Here is a 25,537-nt window from a genome sequence, read left to right as displayed (position 1 = left end):
AAATACTTTGGCACTTTTGTGAACAGTTGAGCTATTTTATTAACATATGAGCGGGTTATTTCGACTAATAAGGTTGCCTAGTTTAATATTAAAATGTTAAAACGCTCGTATTGTAACTTTTATGCGTATCCAAATGTCAGGCTCAAAATTAGGTGAGCAAAATTGTCATTAGTTTTTCAGTGGACTTAGCTATTAGAAGAGTTGGCAGCGCTGTTATTGAGTTGTTAAAAATTCCCGGGCAGAGGGCGACACTTTCGCGGAAACTTTGAAATGTTTTCCCCAATGTCTTAACAATAACAATGAAACAAAATAGTTACTATAACATATGTTAGTATTTGTTATATTTAAATGTATGTTTTATTTTCTTTAACTATTAAGAGATCGAAATAATATAAAAATCAATAAATTAAAAGAAAGCAGTTCGGTTTTGCAAGCAGTTACCATCTAGTTCCAGCAACTTTTGCATAGATGGCGCTATCATTGAACGCTCATTTTCAATGCGATTTAAAAAAATAATTAAAATGCAATAGATACGACCAGAGAAGCTTAAATGATTCGAAAATATCCAGTAAATCATTAATATCATTTGGTTTTCAGGCAGAAGGTGCATATGCTTATCCGCCTGACAAGGCCTTCGTTTTCGTATTTGTGCAGTAAACAAGGCTGACATTCAGTTCCTTTAATAAAATAATGTTAATAAATTTATTGATAATTTCTATGATTTTTTAAGCATACCTGTTTCTAGGGTGCTGCTGAGGTGTGTTATATAGCTGCTTGCCAGGCGGATAATCTCGATCTTGGACAGCTTTCGATTAATGGGCTCCGTGGGTATTAAATTCCTTAATGCTTCATAGGCGGAATTTACACTGTTTTGTAGAGAATTTTTTAAGGGAAATTAATAATCATAAATTTGTGTTACTTTTTTAAATACATGCGCATAAATTTTACTAGCATTTACATTCAGAATTTTCTAATTAAACATTTTTTTATTTGTATTCTGTATAAAATGTTCTTTAATGTCTATATTTTGATGTAATTGTTTTTTTAAAACTTCACTGTCTAAAAATCTTTATACATTTTTTTTATAATAGAACTATAAATATTTTTTCATTATAAAAATTATATAGCTCAATTTTCCTTTGCCTGCTCTAAATATTAATAAATATTAATTATCTCCGCAAAATAAGTATTTATTTTGAGGGTCTATCCTTTGCATTGATTAATACTCACTTGAAGGTCCTATAGCGCTCCCTTGCGTTGATCTTCTGGCGCGGCGGTCGCCTCCGGCTGCCCACCTGATTCACCCGTAGCTCCTGGCCAATCTGGGAATCCTCGGAGTCGGCGGCCGCTCCACTGCATCCACTTGCACTGCCGCTGGCACTGCCACTGCTGTTGCTATCCTGCGCCAGGACTGCCATCAAATAGTTGGCCGCCGAGGATGATGAGACCGCCATCGGCATCCGTTTTGTGCGGCGATTGGCGAAGAACTGAGCGGACTCTCCGGCAAATCGCCCGACTATATCCACTCCTATATAGAAGTGACCCGCCTGCAATGCACTCCCTGGTCCAATTTCTGTTCTGCTAAACGAATTAAGTCATCGGCTAGTGACGACAAATTGTGCGTGAAGATGGGAAACAATAACGAGAACGTTTCCTCCGCTAAATGTGTGCACTTGTCAAAACAAGCGAAGAATGCCGGGCACTTGTGCGCTGCTAATTGTGCATCAAGTGAACGGCGATCCAAGGATAAGTAGCATATCCATCTCCATCTCCATTTGTCCATCGGCGATTTGTTGGGCCAATTTGTTTGTTTTTGTGGCAAACGGAAGTGGCACTTAGTCCTCCTTACCCTCACACTCGTCCCTGACCTTCCCCTCCTACCACTTATTTTCATTGTATTTTTCTAGACCGCACACATGCCACGCATGCGTTCCAGTCAGTCATTCAGTCATTGAGTCATTCAGTCAGTCAGTCATTCGCTCACTCTCTCAGTTGCTCACTCAAGCAACGCAGTTTGGTGCGGAATGTGCGCCGAGATGGATAATCCAGATATATTTATAAACGAGCATCGAGCAGCGAGAGAGGGTGAGCAGCCAACCAATTCACTACTGCTAAATTGTACAAATATTTGCAAACGCTTTTTAATTACCCAAAAAGATTTCTCACACTGCGTATTAATTTTGGAATATTTCGCAATCACTTCCAGCAGTTAAATGGCTCGATCATAAAATTTATATGGCTGGCTTGCTAATGAGTAATTTCCGATATTAAGCTATTATGAAGCGCATTAAACGCATTTTATTTATACTCCGAAATATTAGTTTTTATACCCTTGCAGAGGGTATTATAATTTCAGTCAAAAGTTTGCAACGCAGTGAAGGAGACATTTCCGACCCTATAAAGTATATATATTCTTGATCAGCATCACCAGGAGAGTCGATCTAGCCATGTCCGTCTGTCCGTCCGTCTGTCCGTCTGTCCGTCCGTTTCTACGCAAACTAGTCCCTCAGTTTTAAAGCTATCTGCTTGAAACTTTCCCAAAAGTTGTCTTTCTATTGCAGGTAGTATATAAGTCGGAACGAGCCGGATCGGGGGACTATATCATATAGCTGCTATATAACTGAACGATCGGAAAAGCCATAACTTTGGTGTTTTTAAAGTTAGGAAGTTGGGATTTTCTATGGGTTTTATTTTTGGCCAATCAATCCGACCTACCAAATTTCAAAAGGATCGGCCGACTATATCTTATAGCTGCTATATAACTGATTGATCGGAAATGCCATAACTCTGCTGTTTGTTAAGTTAGGAAGTTGGGACTTTTTATGAGTATTAAGAATGCATCATATGAATAATTTTGGAGAATATAATTTATAGAATATTCTGCAAGGGTATATCAACTTCGGCTCCGCCCGAAGTTAGCTTTCCTTTCTTGTTTTTTTATTAATTTCAGAAATGTATAAATATTGAAAGACTATTTCATAGCTGCCATAGCAACGATCGAAAAATTACTTTACCAAGTTGAAGCAAATTTCAACGTGGCCAACCTTTTAAGAATTGTATATTGATCCTCTATAAATCTGTATCCAATTTTATAATTTTAACATTGATCAATTTTTTGACACATTTTCATGTCATTTTTTCCAAGTTTCCGATGACGTATTAAAAGGTGACCAACAATTGGACTTCTAGAGTCCATAACTTTATCAAATTTCATCCGATTTCAAAGTGGCATACCTCTAAAGACTTGTGATTTGATTCTCTAAAAATCTGCATTCAAAATTTTCATTTTCCCGTTGATCAAAATTTTGACCCATTTTCATGTCATTTTTTTCCAAGTTTCTGGTGACTTGTAAAAATGTTAACCCACAATCGGACTTCTAGAGTCCATAACTTTACCAAATTTCATCCGATTTCAAAGTGGCATACCTCTAAAGACTTGTGATTTGATTCTCTAAAAATCTGCATTCAAAATTTTCATTTTAACGTTGATCAAATTTTTGACCCATTTTCATGTCATTTTTTTCCAAGTTTCTGGTGACTTGTAAAAATGTTAACCCACAATCGGACTTCTAGAGTCCATAACTTTATCAAATTTCATCCGATTTCAAAGTGGCATACCTCTAAAGACTTGTGATTTGATTCTCTAAGAATCTGCATTCATAATTTTCATTTTCCCGTTGATCAAATTTTTGACCCATTTTCATGTCATTTTTTTCCAAGTTTCTGGTGACTTGTAAAAATGTTAACCCACAATCGGACTTCTAGAGTCCATAACTTTATCAAATTTCATCCGATTTCAAAGTGACATACCTCTAAAGACTTGTGATTTGATTCTCTAAAAATCTGCATTCAAAATTTTCATTTTCCCGTTGATCAAAATTTTGACCCATTTTCATGTCATTTTTTTCCAAGTTTCTAGTGACTTGTAAAAATGTTAACCCACAATCGGACTTCTAGAGTTCATAACTTTATCAAATTTCATCCGATTTCAAAGTGACATACCTCTAAAGACTTGTGATTTGATTCTCTAAAAATCTGCATTCAAAATTTTCATTTTCCCGTTGATCAAAATTTTGACCCATTTTCATGTCATTTTTTTCCAAGTTTCTGGTGACTTGTAAAAATGTTAACCCACAATCGGACTTCTAGAGTCCATAACTTTATCAAATTTCATCCGATTTCAAAGTGACATACCTCTAAAGACTTGTGATTTGATTCTCTAAAAATCTGCATTCAAAATTTTCATTTTCCCGTTGATCAAAATTTTGACCCATTTTCATGTCATTTTTTTCCAAGTTTCTGGTGACTTGTAAAAATGTTAACCCACAATCGGACTTCTAGAGTCCATAACTTTATCAAATTTCATCCGATTTCAAAGTGGCATACTTCTAAAAACTTGTGATTTGATTCTCTAAAAATCTGCATTTAAAATTTTCATTTTCCCGTTGATCAAAATTTTGACCCACTTTCATGTAATTTTTTTCCAAGTTTCCGGTGACTTGTAAAAATGTTAACCCACAATTTGACTTCTAGAGTCCATAACATAACCAAATTTAATCCGATTTTAAAGTGGCATACCTTTTAAGACTTGGGGCTTGATTCTCTAAAAGTCTGTATCCAAAAATATTATTTGATCGGTGATCCATTTTATGACCCATTTTCGGGTTAGTTATTTCTAAACCATGTGTGATGAATGAAAACTCTGTACACAACAAATTAAAAATCTTTTTACTTTTATTTTATACACATTTTCGAAAGTTTCACTTAGCTAGGCTAGAAAAAAATCATAGTGAGAAAAAACACAATTCGCTTAGGATTAGGGGGAGTTACAAACAAATCCAGGGGGACACAGGGAAGTCGAACAAGAACGGATCTAAATATATATAATGGGCATATCGAATCGGTTTATATATTGAGTATGCTTCAGTGAATGTGCGTGTTTGTGTGTGAGTGTGTGTGTGGTTATTTCAAGGGCTCTTTGACCAACAACAGCAAATAAAAAAACATTAAGCTCGGCTACATTTCTTCTAATAGAAACTTGACGTGTTTTCTGCGTCCACTCCGCATTCTTCTTCTTCATCTTCATCTTCTTCGTTTCGTTTTCGTTTAAAATAATTAAAAATAATAGTAAATAAAACACCACAGTCATGATTTTTTTAATAGAACACAAAATATACACAAACGAGGGGGACGAAAAGGGCAATACAAATTAAGGAAAAGATCAGGAAAAGTGGTGAGGAAAATTCGCAAATAGCAAAATATTTACAAAAGCCGTTCGAAAATGGAAAGAGATGGATAGTTGGGTAGGGGAAAGAGATAGCACTAGGCTAGGAATAATTGTATCAGGCGTTTCTTCTTCTATACATACGCATATTAATGTTGTTTTCATAGTTTCGAGTAAATTTTTTGTTTTATTGATATATAAATAAAATTCTTTGATTTTTGTGTTTTTTTTTTAATTTTGGGTATCATTTTATGATTTTTTTGTTTAGTTACTTGAACTAATTCCTTTTTTGTTATAAAAAAATTGGCTAAAAATTTAAAAAAAATGTTGACATTGCCGGAAAATTTCTTTGATCGAATGATGCACAACAAAATTGTCTCCGTGTGAGTGAGTGGGCGTGTGTGTGTGGGTGGGTGCGGGTGTGTTTGGGGCGGGACGGGGTTGGGTTCTTGGGGGAGACAGAGAGAGATAGAGACAGACGGGGGGAGCGAGATAGAGAGGGTGATCTGCTGCATTTGACTCTGTACAGGTTGGTGACTTGACTAATTCGGACGAGGGCGTGGCCGATCGGTGCTGACCCTTGACCTTAGATCAGCGCCGTTATCAGCTTGGCCTTGAAGTTCACGAACTTCTCGCTGGTGGCCGCAACGCGCTGGAAAGAAAAAGGGAGAGGGTATTATATTAGTGTTCAGGTGGTATAAAGGTCATAGGAACTATAAGATGACTTTAAAGGGACTTCTTAATTGTTATTCTCTCTGTACTTGTAGCTATACTCTTGATAAAAAGTTATCTGAATCCCTATACATTTTTACAGTTTTGGCTTAAATTAGTTTTGACAAACTCAGATTATAAACATATATTTTAATGATCTAATTTTGAAATATTAAAATAAATATTCTCTTCTTTTGACATTTATAACAGATCAAATAAATATGCTGGACTGTTTGGAAAAATCATCAGGTTGTTGGAGTTTTTAGATGGTCCCTCTTAAAACTCGAAGAGTTTTAAAAATCTCTCTTTACAATTTATTAAATTAAGCAAACTTAAACACTTACCAGTATCAAGTCCTGGACCAGGTTGGCCAGACCGCGGTTGGCCAGCACGACGAGGCGCGTGACTGGGCCGGGAATGCCCTCGGTGTAGCCGTCGGCGGTGCGAGTGCTCTCGCCATCCGCATCCCCGTCACCGCCCAAGCTTCCCCCGCTGCTGCTGCTGCTGGCACCACCGCCCACCGAGTTGGCCGCCTCATCGCCCTGCTGGGTCTGAACGCTGCCCGAGAAGAGCTGTGGGGCGAAATGTTGCCAATTATGTAACCAGTAAGGGGGCGAAACCAAGTGGTCAGTACTCACCCGCACCACATCCAGCAGGAAGTTGCCAGAGCCTCCGGCTCCCAGGGCATTGCCACTGGGCGAGCCTCCTGCACCACCGCCGCTTGAGCCACCGGCCAGACCCGCACCGCCGAAGCTGAGGAACCTTTTGAACAGATTACTATTGGTGAGGCCATTCCATTCGAATTGGTTGGTTGTCGAGTGCATTTTAAGTGTTGTTGATTCGTTGTTGAATTTTGATTTGTGTGTTTTTATTTATATTTGTGGGTAGCCGATTTGTTTCCATTCAAATTGAGTGGTTATTAGTGTTGTTCAATTTTGATATAAAGTTTAAATTTTATTTATTTTAGTTATTGTTGAATTTAGTGATTGATTTGTCCATTTGTTTCGTATTCATGGGTATTTGTTTATATTTGTTGTTGAACAGTTGTTGATTTGTTTTCATTCGAATAGTGTGGTTATTGAGTGTATTCCAAATATGTTTGGTTTGTTGTTGAATTTTTATTTATTTTTTAAATTTATTTGAAGGAAAAGTTGTTGATTTGTTGTTGAATTTTGGTTTATTATTTGTTTGTTTTGTATTCATTGATGTTAGTTTGATTTTTATATTGGTAGAGTATTCCATTTTGTGGTTGAGTTGTTGTAGATTTGTTGTAGGGGTGAAATGGGAAGGAAAGTGTACTATTAGTAAAGTGTTGGGGTTTGGTTTTTGCCTATTAAAGTTGGATATTTTGTGTTGATTATAATAAAGCCATGCAGTTAGGCATTGCAAAGAGGGTGTCGGTGACTTGAATAATCTCTGGTACTTGATATGAGAGAAGGAGAAATCCTTCACTTACCTCTTGTTGCGATCATCCAGATCGGCGGTCTCCTCCGCGGAGTCCAGGGTCAGTTCATCGATCGCCGGCGACTTGGACTCGGACAGCTGTAAATCGTTGGAGCTCAGGGGCTTGTTATCCAATCCGGCGGAGGGCGAAACACTGGGCAGTTCGTTGTTGAAGCTCAGCTGGATGGGTTCGTTGGATTTCAGGGGAATGGGCGCCTGGGCAATTGGGGAGGAGGCGGAGGACGAGGATGGGGTCAGGGATTGGGCGGCGGCGGCGGCTGCTTCCGCCTCCTTCACCTGGCGGGCCACTCGGATCGTCTCCTCCAATTGCTTGTTGATGGCCGACAAGTCGATCTGGGTATCGGTGGCTCCATTCTTTTCGGTTTTTTTTCAGGTTTTTGTCATAGGTTTTTTAATATTTTTGGTAGGGCATTTGTTGCATTGTTTTTTTATGGTGGGTGTTGGTTTACAAATTTGGAATTTAGACATTTATTATGTGCGTGTCAGGGGAGGGAGGGAGGGGGGAGAGAGGATAGTGGGTGGTTCAAGGAGTGGCGGGTGAAAAGCCCAAGGTCGAGGGGTTGAGGAAAAGGCAAAGCGTAGGATTCGGCGACGAGTAATGTGTGTGGGTTTTGTGTATGTTTCGTTTTGTTTGGTTTTGTTTTTTTTCCAGTGTGTTCGGGTGTGGTGAGTTCAACACAAGTGAGGTTATGTCATCGTTTGCGAGTTTGGGGTGAATGTGAGGTTAGGTGGAGACAGAGTGGTTAGGTGGTTTGGTTGATATATTGCACATGTCGATTGTGGTGTCGAAATCGATCGATTTGTTGATGGGCAGTTATCAAATACGTGCATAAATGCGTTCGATGTATTTGTGTATACATTTTCGGTTGTCAGTTAACGTTATCAGTTATCGGTTATCGGTTATCAGTTATCAGTTTTCGGTGGAGCGTTGTTCGTATTTTTTGATTGATTTGATTTGATTGTTTTGGTGGTGAGTTATTTGCATTGCACAAATCGAATCGGGTTTTAATGGAACATGAAAATAAAGAGAAAAAGATACAAAAATAAGCAAAAGAGAAAAACAAAAGGAGCGAGACAGCACAGATAGAAAGAGATAGAGAGAGAAAGAGAGAGGAGCGCTTAGTCTAGAAATCCACTTTTTCAGACATCGGTTATCGACTATCAATTACGCTCCTTGGGTAACTTTTCAAGCATTAAGTTCTTTTTTTAATCTAAATGGGTGGTAAATTAATCTCTTTCTCGGCCAACAAAAAATGAATGAAAATCCTTGTCAACTCTTTTGTTTTTGCTTCTTTATTCTGCGGCGGGCGGAAAAACGAAGTCGGCGAAAATGAGTGCGGAAATGGGTACACTGAGTATCGAATTTTTCTGGGGATGAGAGCAGAGATAATTGGAGATGTAAATGCACTCTTGAGTGTGGTGAGTGTTCAGACGAGTGCTGTGGTTGAAAAAAAACACCCAGTCCAACCTACAGTTCACCTTTGTTTCAGGAGCGACAAATGAAATTAATGGGGTTTTTACACGCTTTTTTCGAGTCTGTCTGGGCACCAAAAGTGTGTATGAATTTGTGAGAATTTTCGAATATCTCAAGGTATATGAAATTTTACCTTGAAAAGTGTCTTAAAGCAGGCAAGATAGTATTTGATGTGGTATATACAGAAATGGAATTATATCGCCTACTTCTTGCTACCAAGCGTAGAGTATTGCGATCTTTAAAAATATAATGTTTAGGCAAAAAGTCACGAGGGTATACAAATTATTTCGGTATATTTGGGAATGTATTAAAAATGTCTTATACAACTAATACAATATAAATGTAAAATATATAAATTTATTTTGTAAAAAACACCTACTAACCTAAGTCGAATGGTGGTGCGCATGAGGGAGAAGGAAATATTTGAACAGAAAAAGGTATATGAAGTTGAAAAGAGGCAGCTCTAGGAAAAGATGACTGAGAGAGAAAGGGACAGATATAGGGAGACAGAGACAATAGGAGTGGAAAACAAGAGACAGAGAGAGAAGGCTGGTGAGTGTGTATGTGTGCTGAAAACCAGTGTGCTAAAGGTAATTTCAAAACAATCAAGTGTTGGTTAACAATGCCAATTCAATGAGAACTTCACTTTCATTTCATCATACACCTTTAATTTTATTTCAATTTGCTGTAGAGGGTGTTTTGGTTGCGTTGTTGTTGTGCTGCGCGGAGAAATTTGAAGGGAAGAGAAACCAATTTTAAAAGCCAATTCAACAGTGCTTCTGTACAGAGAAAAAAAGCTTAGCAATATCAAATCCAAATTGGCATCTTGACTTTTTCATACTAAATTATATTTAATTTTGGGAGGTGCCACAGATATAACTTGAGTTTTGAAATCATTTATAAAGGAGACTGAAAGTTTGCAGTGAAGAAAAGAAACATTGTCTTTCGCACTTTCGTATTCAAAATATATTGTTGCATACTTTTAAACACCTTTACAGGAGATTTTAAGACCCTTGTGATTTCTTTTGTACCCCCCAGTATTAAATAATAATATTCTATTTGAATATGAAAAAATCCCCAATCGATGATCCATTTTGGTGATACTGCCTTTTCTCTGTGTCGTTTTCGTGAGTATCTCACAGTTGTTGTAGCAAATGAAACGCACTTTAGGTGGACTCGGTGGTTGAGGTGCTGGTGGTGGAGGTGCTGCTGCTGCTGCTGCTCTTCTCCGCATCGATCTCGTTCTCATCATCGGGCTCGAAGGTGGGCAGTTCGATGGTCACACGGGTGCCACTGTCACTATCGGAAGTGGTGCTGCTGCTGCTGCCGCTGCTGCTCTTGGAGCTTTCATCGTCGTCATCATCGAAGTCTGCATCGAAAGTGGTCCTGGCCGCATTCGCAGAGTTTCCCTGAATGGCGGTACGCAGAACCGTGGGTCCCAAAGTTCTCAATAACTTTGAGATAATGCGGTTCGCTTGATCGTCGATTTGCTACAACAACCACGAATCGAAGTGTGGTGCGTATGCGAATTTTGGATTCGGTGGTGCAGGTGCATAGAGTTTTGACGGGGAGTATTTTTGTTTTTTTTTTGGGGGGAGGGTAGGTAGATTAGTTTACTTCAGTGGTTCAGTTTTGGGTTACATATAATGCGGGTGGTGCTTTTTGGGGTTTGGTCAAGGGGAGTGGAGGAACTTTGGGGCCTAAGGGTCGTGTAAATCAACAATGGGGTTCAGTGGATGAATTCTACGGCTTATACAACGGTGGAGTGAGGCGGTTTAGTGGTGCTTCAAAGTGCTTCGAAAGAGGTTCTATTAAAAATTATCCTTTTTTGTACAAATAGTAGACCAGTTTTATCTAAAGTTTATGGTTCAAACTAGCAAGTTTGAATCCAAATTTCTTTTTGGATTATTTTCAAGAACCACTTTGCGAATTACTTTTCGATTTTGGTAAACGATGAGCAAAAGTCTCTAAATGATGTTGCTGATGCTCTCTTGTTCTTCATCTTCATCCTTATGTGGTTGTTGTTGTGGTTTTGATGGTCGTTGTTGTTGTTGTTGTGTTGGTTGTTGTTGCTTTCAAATCCTTATTTGCCTTTTTATATATATGGTTTTGTTCTACATTTTCGGTGCTCAATCAAAGACGGGCAATAATTTCGTAATGTTGTTGTTGTCAATTGGGGTGGCCTTTGTTGTTGATGTTGTTGTGGTTGTTGTTGTTAGATTATCTCTGGTTGTAATAAAATAATTGGTAGAATTTAATAAACGATTTATATCGGCTATTATGGTTAGCAATTGTGGTTCATCGATGCTGTTGTTGGTGGGAAACAGGATATTGATGGTGGTGGGTGGTTCAATTGGTGGGGGTAAATCAGTGGTGCTAGAAGTGGTGCTAGTAGTGGTTGTTGCAGGCAAAGTTGTTGTCGTTGTTGTTGGTTTTGTTGTTGTTGCTGGAGATGGAGTTGGACTTGGAGTTGGAGATGGAGATGGATCATCGGTTGTTGCCGGCTCCAAAGAGCGCGGCAATAACTGGACCAAATCCTCCACTGGCGTGCTAGTGGTACTAGTAGTACTCGTGGTACTAGTGGTGGTGGTTGTTGGATTACTGAGACTGTTGGTGCTAGTGGTGGCTTTTTTTGGGAATGATGATGGTTGATTGGTTGAACTTTCATCACCTTTCGATTCGGGCGATGCTGCTCCTCCTCCAGTTTGTGGCGCAAAAGTTGGCAGATCGATCTTCACCCGCCGACTTTCCTCCACCTCGTTGGTACTACTCGGTGGTGCTGGTGGTGCACCACTGTCTGCATTCCTCGTTGCCGGGCTGCTCGACGGCGCCACATCATCGTCATCGTCATCAAAGTCCGCATCGAAATCGGCATCGAAATCAGAGGCCGGCGTTGAACTTCCGCCGGCAGCACCACCCGCACCACCGCGATTTCCGGCCAATATGCTATTCAGAAGACCTGGACCGGCCACCCGAATCACCTGGGCTATAATTCGATTGACTATCGAGTCGATTTCCTAGCGAGAGATCAGCGAAAGATCAACAGAAAATATGTGGTTTGTTTTTTTTTTTTGGTTTTTTGGTCAATTGGTAAATGAGATTCTTTGGTGGTTCTGCGTTTTTGGTGGTGGTGCTTTTGTCCACATGAGATGCTGATGCAGTAGCTGATTTTATGTTGATTCGGTCAATTATTGACTTTTCTTGATGATCTTGGCCAATTGTTGGGATGATAATATCTGTTTTTTTTTTCAGGCTGAAAACTCAATGTCTATTCTTTTTGGTTTTAGTCTATTATGTTCGTGTCTGAATGTCTGTGCGGGTTTTGAGTGGGTGGTGGTTGTGTTGGTGGTAGTTCAACCTCTGCTACTGGGTGGTGGTGCTGGCATGCTGAGTTCAGGAGGTGGTTGGTTGGGTGGTTGAGTGCTCTTTTGCTAAGGCTAAAGAAATAAGAAGCAACATTTGGAGGTACACAATTACAGGAGAGGAGGGGACCAAGCCAATAATAATTATTTTCTGAATAAGTTTTTGTTTTTGTTCATTTTCAGCCCTCCATTGCGAACTGGCTATCGGGCTGGAATTGGGTAAGGTCCTCGGGCAGTTGATCGTAGTCCTTGGACCCCTCATCCTTATCAACACTCCCATCAGCATCATTTTTATCATCATCATCATCATCGTCCTCTTTGGCTGGCTGTCGGGGATGGAGACCCGTATCGAAGGCCGGATTCAGGATCGTGCCCAGAACCACGGGCCCAACGCGTTGCAACACATTATTCACTAGACGATTGATCTGCACATTGATCTCCTATGTGAGGAAAACATTTCGCGTGGCGCCAAATTCAATACACTTTCATATAGACAAATGGGTATATGGTTTTTTTTTTTTTTGATTTTCTAGGGGCCTACAACCCTGGGCTAAAAGTGTCTGAGTGGATTGTTATAAGTATAGCATTATATATGGGTTGGCTGACATTTTTCGGAGACAGGGGGGCTTCGGGGGAGGGGGTCGGCTAATGGTTCATGTATATATATCTATATCTCCAATCGGGTTCTTACCTTGGTGATATCGGGGAACAGCTCTCGCAGCAGTCCAATCGTTCGCTTATTGCGATCGGCTATCAATGTTTCTTGGTCTTTGGCGCCCAATGTCAAGACATCGATTTCCTGCAAAGAAAAATGTAAAAAATATATATTTTATTTTAAGTAACAAACTGTGGTTTTAGTCCCCAAATAAATATTTATTGTTTTTGTATCTTTTACCTAGATCTATGAATATTAATTTATTTTTAGCCATTAAAACAATTAAATTTTTTTATGGCTAATACCAAGAATATGTCGACAATGAAAGCGCATTTAAAACAAAGACTCTCTTCGTGACCTTAGCCATTTGAAGCCCAGTTGACTTTCAGGTTGGGAATGACTGGTTTTAAGTGTGAATTACTTTTTCTGCGGTCGAGGTAAACAATAATACCTATATAATTTCGTACATCTGTTGCATAATCTGGCAGTGAAACACCGGAGAAGATGATGCAGATGCCGAGCGAAAGAAAACAAAAGACCCCAAAGTGCCCGCAAATTGACAAAACTTTCACTTTAGACAATGAGTTGCCAGTGGCACCCCTTGAACCCCCACAAAACCCCTCTCCATCCCCCTCACCCCCTTTGGGGGCGCCCCTGTCATTTGTGTAATCAAGTTTCAAGTGTAAATTGTAATTTGCTGGGTATTTCTCAGTGGTTTACAAGAGGCGGTTAAAAAAGAGATCTTCCATGGCTATTTTGGTCTATTTAAGTTTAGTTCAGTGGGTGGTGGTTGCTTGTTGGTGGTGCACCCAAAAGTCAAAAGTCAGCAGGCCCAGAAAGCGAAATGACTTGGCAAAAAGTTGTTAACGTTAATGGGCAATTGCCAACTGCACAGCAGCAGCTACAACAAGTACAACAAGTACAACAACAGCAATAAGCTGTCTAAGCTAAGAAAATATTGCACAATAAATTTTCAAATTGCATTAAAATTGCATTTTGTGGGCGGTGGATGAATGGCTAAATGAGTGGCGTAGGCAGCCAACTTTTGGACAATCAACAGCACGAGTCACTAAGCAGCAAAAGCAACAGCAAAAGCAATAGCAACTTCTTAGTTGCAACAATTGTCAAGGTGCCACCAGGTGCAAGGGATTCCAAGCAGCTCAAAAGCAGCACAATCTAATAATATAGCATCAACACTTTAACAATTGGAAAAGTTTCTTCCGCTGCCTCGACAGCAAAACAAAAAAAAAAAGAAAAAGGTTGTGCTGGGCAACCATTTCAATATCGGACCATTTCAGCAAGCCAGTCAAAGTTTTAATACTCTTAACGAACAAGAAGGTCTAGTCATCGAGGAAATAAATTATTGGAAATAAGAACATGAATTTATAGAGCATAATTTGTACATTTAGTAACAGATATATATATATTATATATTTTAAAAATATATATTAATATTGAAAAAAGTAAAAGCTGTTTAAGTTTTTTTCCTGTTGACTCAAACAATTGAAATCATTTGTTAAAAATATTATTTATTTATCCATTGTAGCCGATCCACCTTGTCATCTTTATACCACATCCCCCCATTTATAATCTCGGACAATACCATAAGTTAATGAGGCAATTGTCTATATTCTACTATTTTTTTTACTTTGCCAATTGTTAATGGCTTTTGTATGTGCTCACCTTTGTCGGCCTTTCGGTGGAGCCACATCTTAGCCACTTAATCTTATTATCAACGACCAAAGGTATTTCGAATTTGGCAGGGTATTCCCATAAAATTGTCACCTTTATCAGGCATCTACTTAAAGGCAAATGAGATTTGAAACTCGAAATGGCATGGGGATCCCCAGATGGTATATATATATATATATATAGATATATATATTTTTATTCCTCTGGAAATGCTGCTGCTGTTGCAGTGTTTAATTGACTCAAAAGTCAGTGCGGAAGTTGACTTTTACACGCGGGCGGAAGTCAGCAGCAGCAGCGACGATGATTATGACGGCCATGATTATGATGATGAGGAGCATAAAATAAACTTTTGCTAGTTTGGCCAACAAACTGTTGCCAACTCTCTATCTCCCTCTTGTCTTCCCCCTCTCTTCCCTCTCTCCCCTCCCATCACACACACACTCTGAAGTATTCATCATATTTTAAGCTGTCTGTCAGTGTCAGTTTAGTGCGACAATTGTTTGGATATTGCCCAGGGAGGCGGAGTCAACAGAAACTACTTAAGGCAAAAGTTACGTTTTTATGGGACATCTTAATGAATTTCAAATGAGTTCAAGCCCAGAAGCTGCCTCGTGGCAAACGTCATTAAAGCGAATGCTGTGAATTTTAAGCAGTCTGCACAGCATGTTGGCCATTTCGTTTTCATTTTCAGTTTATGCCAAGGCGGAAGACACCGCTTATATAGAATCGAATCGAAACGCTAATCGATTGACAAGCTCGCCCAAAAAAAATCGTTTAAAAAAAACCAACAAAAAGAATCAGAAAGAAAACACTTTTAAAATGCTTGGGCATTTCAATTGCCTTGACCTTAACCAACTTAAGGCGACTCTCGACTCAATAAAAATGCCACAAATTACTGTCATAGTCAAGCTCTCACACAGGGAGATTTATACGAATTTAAAACCTCCGAGTAAAAAAACTAGATTCGATAAGTAACAGATTGCGCATAAATTAACAATGCAAACTGGTATATTTTATTTTATAATTTTGGATATTTTATTCAGTGGTTAATACAGAATCTGCATTTCAATTTTCGTGTCACTTTTTAAACTGGGTAAAAATGTAAATCTGTGTTTGTTTTTATTAACAAATTTTATTACTTTTAATTTGATTATTTTACTAAGAAAAAAAGATGAACCACATGGTATTAATAGAGAAAGTGTTTTACCAGGACTTTAAAAAGTGCTGAAAAGTCAGTATTTAAAGAAGAAAGGAACAACTTGTACAAAATAACGAATAAAGAAGAATAATAATAACACAAAAAGAAGGACACAAATTTAACGAAAAATACATTCAATTGATGGATTTTATTCATTGTAAAATGTATTTCAATAGAGCATAAAAACTGAGCTATGGCCCCAACATTCTATAAAAACAAATTGAAATTCCAATTTAATTGCAAATGCGACCTCAGCGACAGTGCGTGTCATGACCGCAGTGGATTTATTTCTATATCTAAGCCGATACATCGGACCACGCCCATTGCTAATCCGGTGGGGCAAAGCCTTTTAGCCACTTGTCAGACGGCCAATGAGGCCTTGTTCGGCGGCTAATAAAAATACGCGACACAATTAAATTAAATTGAAAAATGGGCGAAACTGGAATTCGAAAATGAATAAATCAAATTAACCACAAGACTATTGGATAATGGCCGGGCTTTAATTATTCTTAAGCACTGGCTAATCGCATAAGACAACATGCATATCTCTAGTGGCATTTTTTCAGTGCTTCGTTTCTTTTTTTTCAAAACAGATTGCAACTGGGACTCCCTGCTGTATAAATTGTCTTTGGTTTCCATCTGACTGACATGACAGACAAGGCAAGCGCGTCTCGTTTGCCACTTAACAAAAATGCAGCTACCAACAAATTGCCAGCAGCAACAACAGCGAATTGCGATTGACGTTTTACTTGTCGCACAATGCGGCGTATGCGTGATATGTGTACAAGAGCGCGAAGAGAGGAAGTCGGAGTGCAGTGGCGCAGAAGGGGGCGGTGGTGCGAAAGGGGGCGGTGGTGCGAAAGGGGGTGGTGCAGGAGCCACCGGTTACATAAGCGGAAAGTCTGTCACTAGGTAGTCGACTTGCACTTGGCAAGGAATCAAAAAATGTTTATTCGTTATGGGTGTAAACTAAAAATGGCAATAAAGCATGAAAGCCGGCGACTTTTAAAAGTCTATCTGTTAAAAATCTTTCAAAATACTACACCATTTTAGCAAAATCTCTTTCCTTAAATCGATTTTTTAAATAAAATAAATTCCTGACAAGCTAGAAACTCTTATCTGTATTTTAAATGTACTTTACGAAATGAAAAAACAAAAATAAAAATAAATGAAGTTAATACGAGGTTTAGAAACTGGCTGTGAAAAATAAATATATTATTATTTGTAAAAAGAAAAACCAATTCCTTAATCTCGTTTATTAAACTAAAACAAAAACGATAGCCTGTAATAAATACTCAGAAACGGCAATTTTCCCGTAATTGCAGTTCGATGGATCAGGGTGTAATAGACTTCACATGGAGTGGAGTTATTTCGCAGTCAACTCCGTGTTCCCCGATTGCTGTTATATCATTTTTGACACGTGCTGGGCTCCAAGGAAGTCGAAACGACAGAGAGAGGCAAGCAAATAGAAATACAAGTGAAGTGGCAACAATGGAGATATCATTGCAGTTGACGTTGCAAAGAAAATTGTCCACAGCTCTGCTTATTTATATTTTTCTCCGATTCTCCGATTTTCCCCCAGCTCTTTTTTTCGAGCTAGTTCAATCGCCATTGTCATCGTCTCGTTAAATGATTTATGGCGCAAGGCATGTCAACACGCCGAGATGAACATCGTTTCGGTTTGGGGAAACGCCGACTATGAGTGAACTATATATATACATATCGACTTCATTAACGTATCAGCGTTTTGTGGGCTAAATTTTGACCCAGTTTTCGGTCTCAACCACAGAGCCAAATTGGGCAACAACAAATGCTTACCGCTTTGTGTAACATTTGCTTTTGGGATGGAATTTTTTTTTCGGCCTTTTAGCAGATGTTCAAAGATGTTATTGCAACTGGCGTGGGTGCAGGCATTTAAAATATATATTATGTGTGCATGATATCACAGTTTAAAGTTGCCCAATACTCTGGGGTAAGTTGCAGTAACGATGGCTCTTAATTGAACAATTTCAAAATAATTTTTAGGGAGTCTCAGTCTCAGTAATATCATTAAAATATTATCTCTAGATAGATGGCTGCTTTTACAAACTCCAAAATAGATTGTTTTTAATATTTATCAGTTCCTCTTTAGTAACTTCTGGAGTTTTGCACATCTCTCAGCTTAATTTATGGTTAGAACACAAATATGAAATGCACGTAGATTATAATTAAAAGCTTTAAGTTATAAAAGCAAGTGCTAAAACGGTGAGGTTCATCAACGTCACACTTTTTGTATATCAGGAAACAGTTAAAAACGTACATAAGAACCACTTGCATTTATGGTATTTATCTTTTAACCGTTTTGTTCAATACTTTATTTGACAAACAACAAATTGACTTCTTACCAGGAAAATACTTGTGTGCGTTATTTATGGTTTTCACACGAAAATGAAATTATAATGGCATGCCAGCAGATTTTGATTGACAAATATTGCGCCGTTGATTTTTTGTTGTTGTTGTTGAAAAGCCTTCAGGCTGTCTGGAGATTTCGGAGATTTGTGCAAATTTGTTGCACAAAGTGAAAGCCATAAAATGACATAAAACAATGCTAAAAAACCGGCCAGCTCTCTGGCCGAATAGTTTTGGCCAACAAATTAGCAGGGGGCTGGGTGTCCGGGGTGCTAATTGCCGGGGCACATTAATACAATGATACAATGATCTGCGACGATGATCGAATGGGAATGGGAATGGAAATGGGAATTGTGGGGAACTGTCTCGCTCGGCAATTAAGTAATAAAATAACAGAGCTGCAGGGGCTTGCTCAACTCGGGTAGTCCGGTTTTCTTGGCCGGGCCAACACCCAGCTGAGGCCAAATGAAACAAAAAAAATAAGTGAATAAGTGAATAAAAATATAAAAAAAAAAAACAGAAGGAAACAGGTACCAAGTGTGCCAACTTCCTTGGAACTGGTCCGCACTCTTCGAGTGTTTGCGGCTCTGATCCAGTCACGCAGGTTCGACGGGCCCAGAGACCCCGAGACCCGAATTGGCCAAAAACCGAAAACCAAAAAATGAAACTAAAACCAAAACCAAACCGAAGCCGAAACCGAAAAGTAAAAGGAAGTTTTTTTGCCGTCTGGCCAACATGTTTGGCCGCTTCCTCCGCCTTCCGTAAGCCAACCCAATCCAAGTGCAAATTTGTCAAGCAAATATGGTCGAAAGGGCAACTGAGGCGGCAGCACGCGCTACTTTGAGCCAACTGAATGTTAACGAGAGTCGCTCATAGAGTTCCAGCACTTGCCATTAACTTAGGCACTTAAACAAGCCAATTAAGCAGGAGTTTATGGGCCCAAATTGTTTTATTGCAGCATTCCCATGCTGCAAGTTACTCGCTTAATGTCACTCTGAACAAACATTTTCACGTCTTAAAAAATGTTAGTTGTAAAACAGCCTTTCAATTTGTTTTGGAACCACCCCTGCCTGGGAAAAGTCTATGAAAGCTTTAAATAATATTTGTTTTACGCACTCGCTTGTTTGACTTTTGGCTATTTTATTATTATCATGAAACAGTCATTTAGGTAAATATTTATTTTTAATCAAGCTTCTTAAAAACGACATTTTTCTGTACTTCAAAAGCCCTTTTAAGAATTTTAATAAATAATATATAAAAACTTGTGGTTTTGTCTCCTTTGTTTGTTTAAAGGTGTAATAAAAGTATAAAGAAGAACTTTACCTTAAAAACTTTCAAATTGTGTAATCAGTTTTTAATTAAAAACCATTTTTAAGTAATTTTGTTAGAAATATAAGCATTCAGCTAACAAGAGTTTAAAGATTTCTAACAAATTTGGCAGCTCTCAAAAGACTTGTCACCTCTATGCTAATTTGATGATTAAAGTTAAGTTATTTCAATTATATCACTTGAGTTTTGTGTAGTTAACAAAACAAATATAAGTTTCAATGCCTAGCAGATAACCGTATGACATTTGCTAGCAAAATCATTGTATTAAGGCCAATCTTATTAAATACAAACTTAACGATATTAATCGTTTCGACTTTGCAAAAATCATGGCCTTATCAAAGAATATACAAATTTCATTAGATTCTAACAGCTAATACTAACAGAAAATACTAAAATTGAACTTACAAAATTTTTGATCCCTCAAATAAATGTAGTTGTTTAACTAGTTATACTGGTACCGAAGCAAATACTTGTTTCTAGGCATATTTGCATATCATTCAAAGATCACGGCAAAATCTTTGATCCTTCGAAAAAAACCATGTTACCAACAAGGTTATCCAAAATGGTACCCCATTTTATAATACTTCAATATATGTTATAATATTGTTTCTATCTTTAAAAATCTCCCAACTAAAGCCAATATAAATTTAGTAATAAAACCCTGTTTTAGCCACCTAAAAAGTATTCCAAAGTGCCCCAACATTTTCGGACTCACCTTGCCATTGGCGAGCGGGATCTGCAGGACATCCAGCTCCTGGTTGCCGGCTGGCTGCGGGAGCGGGACGGCGCTAATCAGGCAGACGGCGCTGCAGAGGACGAGCGCCAGGAGTTGCTGTCTGCTCGGCTGCCTCATGCTGTCTCTGTCGCGTGTGTGTGTGTGAGCGGGACTGGGCGTAAGTGTGTGGGTGTGCGCTGGAACGAGAGGGCATGCTAATTAATGATAATGCAGAGACAAAGGCGTCGTCGGCCATCGATAAAGGTCACCAGGCGGTGACCTTCTCTTATCGCGCGCGCTTCTTACAAAAATGAAATCCAAATCAAACAAAAAAAAACGAACGGAATTAAAGCCAAAAAACAGCATGTTTGATTTCGAGTCTGTGGTTTTGTTCATTTTTTCCGACGGTTTGTTGGTTTGCTGGCTATTCTCTGGCCAAGGTCTCCCAAAACGATGCGGATGCTAACGATAACTGTCAATAGGCGATGGCCAATGGCCAATGGCCATTTACGGCGGCGGTTTGGTCAAGTTTAAATATTGGACATTTCTTGGGCAACTCGTCGTATGAGTAATGCCAGCTATATGCTGCAACGGTGAGCAATTTATAAATCACAACAAAAAATTATGTAATTTTTTCTTTTTTTTTCACTTTTTATATTTGGCCAGCAGCAACCTGTGTGTATTTGTGTGTGTGTGTGAGTGTGGTGTTGTGTGGCTGCCTTTTATTTTGTGCAATTTCTATGGCCAAAGCTTTTCAAAGCTGGGCTTTTGTTAAAAAGAAATTGAATAAGGCCCAGAGAAAGAGAGGCAGACAGGTGCGAAAAGCAAAGCATGATCCGTAATTACACACAAAAATGTGAGAAAATGCATTAAAAACAAAGTAAAGCCGTAGCTCTAATTGAAGAAAGGGAGAAAAAGAGAGGGAGAGAGGGAGAGGGATAATTTCTTTGGTCAACAACTATGCAAAAAATATTAGTCATCCCAAATTTAATGAGAGAAACTAAGTGCAAAGTAAGGGAAACCGCAAATCAGAATCGCTGATTGCCTTATTAGACTTTGACACGAATGTGAGATGGCATTGCGGGCTCAAAGGTTAAGGCTTTGGCAATTGAAGATCAGTTAGTGACAAGTTAAAAAGCTGACACACCTTAGATCGCGGAATTGGTAACTACTTTCGTTGTAAAAGCTATCTATATGTAAATATAGAGAACTATTTTTGGATTTTGGTAACAAGACCTTTTGGGATGGCTATTACTTCTTTAGACAACTTCTTTAGAAATTAATATTATTTTTGGAATATAATAAATTGTTGAAATATATATTCTCTAATATTCCAAACTTTAAAATTGTATTATTACAAGATATTACTCGAAATCCCAAATGAATCCTAAAATAAGTATTACCATTTAAATTTAATTGAACTGTTGGTACAAGACCTTTTACTATGATCTACTAGCTCGATATAAAAACTCTATTTTTAAAATCTCACTAAGGTTTTATTAACTATATAAGTAATTACTTTATAAATACATAAGTAGACTCATAAAATTTAAATCATTTTTAAATCTTTTGTTTCAGAAATAAAAGCAATGTTTCTTTAGCAATTACTTTAAATTCTCTACAACTTTGTAATGTACAAAATATCGTACAACAGCTTGAAAATGGTCGAAAACCAATTTGGTAACACAAATTAAGTGGGGGAAACTCCAAAAGCCAAGTCATCTTCAGCTGAGGCATGCAAGAAATGAACTTGAAAGTGTATTTTGGGCCGTTTTGTTTTGGCCGCATTTGCTGTTTTGTTTTGCTGTCAATCGAGCAATCAGTCAAACAGTTTGGCAATACTAAAAAAAAAGGGAGAGAAAGGGGGAATCGGAATCGGAATTGCCACCTCGAGGCAGACATGCAATGCTGATGGCTGATGGGTGATGGCTGATGGTCAGGTCTTAGTCTTAACTTGGCCCGAAGACTGTTAACTGTTTAAGTAGGGCGTAAGCGCCAAAATCCAACGAAGGCGAGCACAACAGAGAAGCGAAAGAGAAAGAGCGAGAAAACCGGCAACAATCGAGCTCCCAAGATGTTATGTCATCTTTTGGCTTTTGCTTTTACTTTCGAGCTCTCTCGCTTGTTGATCCATTTGCTTCTAACAATTGTCCGAAAAGTGATCAGTGATTAACAACGTGACTTGACATATCCCATTTGAGTTTATTATTTTTTTTTTTTTGCATACGGAACTTGTCGTTTTATGATTACGACTCGCTGGCAGTTGCACAAATATCATAAAACTCATAAAAAAAAACAAAAAAAAATCCGCATCTGGCATTGAGTGCATGTTCCGACATGGACATGTCGTAATTAAAAGGCAAAGCCCCAAAAAACAACGGCGATAATCAAGGCTTGATTGGAATTTCTGGGGGATTTCGAAATATAATTTAAGCCAAGTGACTGGGCGTATTAGAGGTTGAAGTAGTGCACTTCCTGTGGCAAAGATTGCAATTAAGGTTCGGCCTTGTTTTCTATATATTCAGCGAAACGGTGCGTATGAGTGATATTTTGAAGGTACTGTGTGGATTCTTACATTTGAAAGTTCTAAATAAATTATTGAAAATCTTTAGACTAATTTTTAACTCTTTTACCAAAATCATTGTTTATTTGGAAATTAACAATTTGGATTTTGGTCTTAGACAGTTCTATAGAAAATTAGTTATTTGACTTAAGGTATGGAGTTTGTTCTAAAAACGTTCTAAGCCATCTCTAGTCTTCATTTTACTGACATTTTGATTAGCTTTATAACCAAAAACATACAATTTTTGGAAATAGAAATAGTTATTTCGGTTCCCACATAAATTTGTAAGATATTTATCCGGCTTGGCAAGATTATCCCTTAAGATATAGCTCCAATTTGGCACCCCCCTCGCCAAATCCCCCCTCAAATCGATTTCAGCACTGCACACGAAACCTCTCGAAACGCAACTTGAAAATTGGCAATCAAAAACGTTTTTGTGTTAACCAACTCGCATTAATTGGGCAATCGAAACAAGGTAAATGAATGCAGCAAATGAGAAATGAGACAAAACCGAAAATAGTTCAGCACACGCGTCAGGTTTTTTTTTTGTTATTTTTGTTGGCTCTCGAAATTTCTTTCGGTGTTTTTATGCGATTTTTTTATAATTTCGTTCACAAACCATAATTCTTCAAAATTGTTAAGCACACCAAAAAAAATATAGAAAAAAATATGAGGTAAGTGTTTAGGTTTGTTTTTTTTTAGCTTTTCATTCCGTTTTTTTTGATGATTTGTATTGTTTGTTTTTTAAAATTTTTAGGTTTTTGTTTGATATCCTCGCGATAACGATAACAGTTTATGAGTTTTATTTTGTTAGCACACCACGTTGTTTTGAAAATACATACGCGTTTTGGCCTTTTTCGTACGGCTGCCAAAAAAGTAAACAGCCCAAAAAAAAGTATCTCTCGATGGCTACAAGAAACAGCAACAATTGCGTGGATCGGTGGATCAGTGGATCGTGGATCGGTGGTGCGACTGCTCTGTGCTCTGTGGTCTGGGCTGTTGGGCCTGCAATTGATTACTAACGTGATTTTATCACACACAAGCGACTAAAGCTCGAGACAAAGCGCGCCGCGAACGTCGGCAGCGCGCTCAGCGTCGGCAGCGGCGCCGCCAAACGCCCGCCGTACCGCCCCTAAGCCGTACCGCCCCCGTACCGCCGTTCGCCGCTCAGCCGCTCGCCGTTCGCCGCTCGAACCGCTCGAATTCCGCTCGAAACGAAAACGAAAGTGAGCGACGACGAAGTCAAGCTTGAGTCGCTTGAGAGCTTGACCAGGCTTTTTGAGTGGCTTTAACTGGTGTTTCATTTTTTATTTTTTTTATTTTTTGTTTTTATTACACTCTTACTCCTGTATTTTTGTTTTGTATTTTTCCCCATTTTTTCCACAACACGATTACGCGAAAAGTTTCCGCCTCGTGACTGCCAGCTTCAGTTTGTCAGTTTGTCAATCTCCATCAGCTGGCTGCAAAGAGCGGCTCAGTTTGTCAGTGGGCCGTGGCCAGGATTAGAGCCCGTTTTATTTTTACATTTCCACCATTTTTACCAATTTTACCATTTCAGTTTTAGTAGTGGCTTACACAACCTCCTGCAGCTGCGCATCTCGAAGATGCATTTTTATTGCCCTCTCCCTGCGATACCAAATAATCGTCGGCTTTGCATTTATCGATTTCCATTTTGCCAGTCGGCTACAATCGACAATTCAATTTGATTCCATTTGATTGCATTTCCATTCCCATTACCATTCCGCATTCCGAATGTCTTGCCATGAAAAACAAATAAAGCAACAGATGTCTTGTGCTCATAATGGAAATTTATGAAAATTACCACAAAGTCGTGGGGTTAATGGAAGTCGTGACATCGCACCATTCAGAATAAGCATATTCTTTGAGTTAGTTTTAATAATTAAAGTTCTTAAAACATTGCTGCTTTTTTGCTTAATAAATGGAGTGAAAAAAGGACTAATTTCAAGTGTGGAAATTATATTATCTTTCAAGAACATTAAAAAAGGATATTATAAATAATATTCACCTGGTTTCAATTAACATTAAGGTTTGTATGTTTATTTTTAAATAAGTACTGTCCTATCTATTTATTTGATAGATTTTGGGCAAGAGCTTAAGAGATTTATTTCTGACTTTTATAAAAGTCCTTTTAGTTTAAAAGTCTAAAAAAACTGCTATTTAACATTTCAAAGAGTATTTGCTTTGAAATAAAAAATCATCATTTTGTTACATTGCTTTTGTACTCCATCAGATATTGAATGAATATGATTAATTGTTTACTGCAGGCTTTAAAATCCTTTTGTATTCATGAGAAAGCACATTAAGAGTTCAAGCGAGTTCAGTGAACTTGGTGTTCCGCCAAAATTCTATGGACGTTGCCACCTTGTGGCATTCAGACTCTTGGCTCAAAGAGGGTCTAACTGGGCCTAAAGGTTGCCCACAACATTTCCGCCCTGTCATGCTGGCCATGCACTTTGGCCAAAAGCCACTCGATGATAATCAGAAGCAAAAAACCTTCGGTCGAGCACAAAAGCTCGAAAAAAAATAAAAAGAAATCGAAAATCGAATACTGACCAACCGCAAGACAATGTCGCCGATCTGTGGTTAGCGACAGTTATGAGGTGTTCTTGAATGATCGATCATGATGATATTTGTGGTGATAATGATAATGATACTGATGCTGGAGATGAAGATGATAATGTAGCCTTTGTTTGACCTTCTCTAGAAGCTGAAACAGCAGCGGTCGCTCATAGTGGACGACA

General features: G+C 38.5%; 2 protein-coding genes across 7 annotated transcripts; both read right to left on the bottom strand.

Moving 5' to 3' along the window:
• Window positions 1-407: 407 nt before the first annotated feature.
• On the bottom strand, window positions 408-1,476 carry LOC108051103 (basic helix-loop-helix transcription factor scleraxis). Its single transcript, XM_017133061.2, has 3 exons — window positions 1,231-1,476; window positions 736-866; window positions 408-677 (listed from the first exon to the last, which is right to left on the bottom strand). The coding sequence occupies exons 1-3, from the start codon at window positions 1,458-1,460 to the stop codon at window positions 583-585; spliced, it is 456 nt and encodes a 151-aa protein (XP_016988550.1). The 5' UTR covers window positions 1,461-1,476; the 3' UTR covers window positions 408-582.
• Window positions 1,477-4,716: 3,240 nt separating this feature from the next.
• LOC108051116 (putative protein TPRXL) lies at window positions 4,717-23,775 on the bottom strand. Of its 6 annotated transcripts, none has more exons than XM_017133088.2 (7): window positions 23,618-23,775; window positions 20,213-20,409; window positions 12,927-13,034; window positions 7,392-7,753; window positions 6,574-6,712; window positions 6,280-6,507; window positions 4,717-5,876 (listed from the first exon to the last, which is right to left on the bottom strand). In XM_017133088.2, exons 2-7 carry the CDS (start codon window positions 20,348-20,350, stop codon window positions 5,811-5,813), a joined length of 1,041 nt encoding a protein of 346 aa, XP_016988577.1. In that variant the 5' UTR covers window positions 20,351-20,409; window positions 23,618-23,775; the 3' UTR covers window positions 4,717-5,810. The 6 variants fall into 6 exon arrangements, with proteins under 6 accessions (XP_016988577.1, XP_016988578.1, XP_016988580.1 ...); XM_017133089.2 differs by having other exon boundaries at window positions 6,574-6,697; XM_017133091.2 differs by lacking the exons at window positions 4,717-5,876; window positions 6,280-6,507; window positions 6,574-6,712; window positions 7,392-7,753 and adding exons at window positions 9,150-9,592; window positions 10,039-10,363.
• Between the last annotated feature and the right edge of the window lie 1,762 nt (window positions 23,776-25,537).

This window comes from Drosophila rhopaloa, unplaced genomic scaffold, assembly GCF_018152115.1.
Source record: "Drosophila rhopaloa isolate 14029-0021.01 unplaced genomic scaffold, ASM1815211v1 contig_3, whole genome shotgun sequence".
Classification (NCBI taxonomy): Eukaryota; Metazoa; Arthropoda; class Insecta; order Diptera; family Drosophilidae; genus Drosophila; species Drosophila rhopaloa.
This window is presented reverse-complemented; position numbering and strand designations above follow the sequence as displayed.

Coding starts and splice junctions, on each gene's coding strand:
- LOC108051116 (XM_017133087.2), bottom strand. CDS start 20,350: ATGAGGCAGCCGAGCAGACAGCAACTCCTGGCGCTCGTCCTCTGCAGC. Junction 13,035..20,212: donor TCCCGCTCGCCAATGGCAAG/GTGAGTCCGAAA, acceptor TTTTCTTTGCAG/GAAATCGATGTCTTGACATT. Junction 11,891..12,926: donor TGTTCCCCGATATCACCAAG/GTAAGAACCCGA, acceptor ATCTCTCGCTAG/GAAATCGACTCGATAGTCAA.
- LOC108051103 (XM_017133061.2), bottom strand. CDS start 1,460: ATGCCGATGGCGGTCTCATCATCCTCGGCGGCCAACTATTTGATGGCA. Junction 867..1,230: donor GAGCGCTATAGGACCTTCAA/GTGAGTATTAAT, acceptor TCTACAAAACAG/TGTAAATTCCGCCTATGAAG. Junction 678..735: donor CAGCAGCACCCTAGAAACAG/GTATGCTTAAAA, acceptor ATTTTATTAAAG/GAACTGAATGTCAGCCTTGT.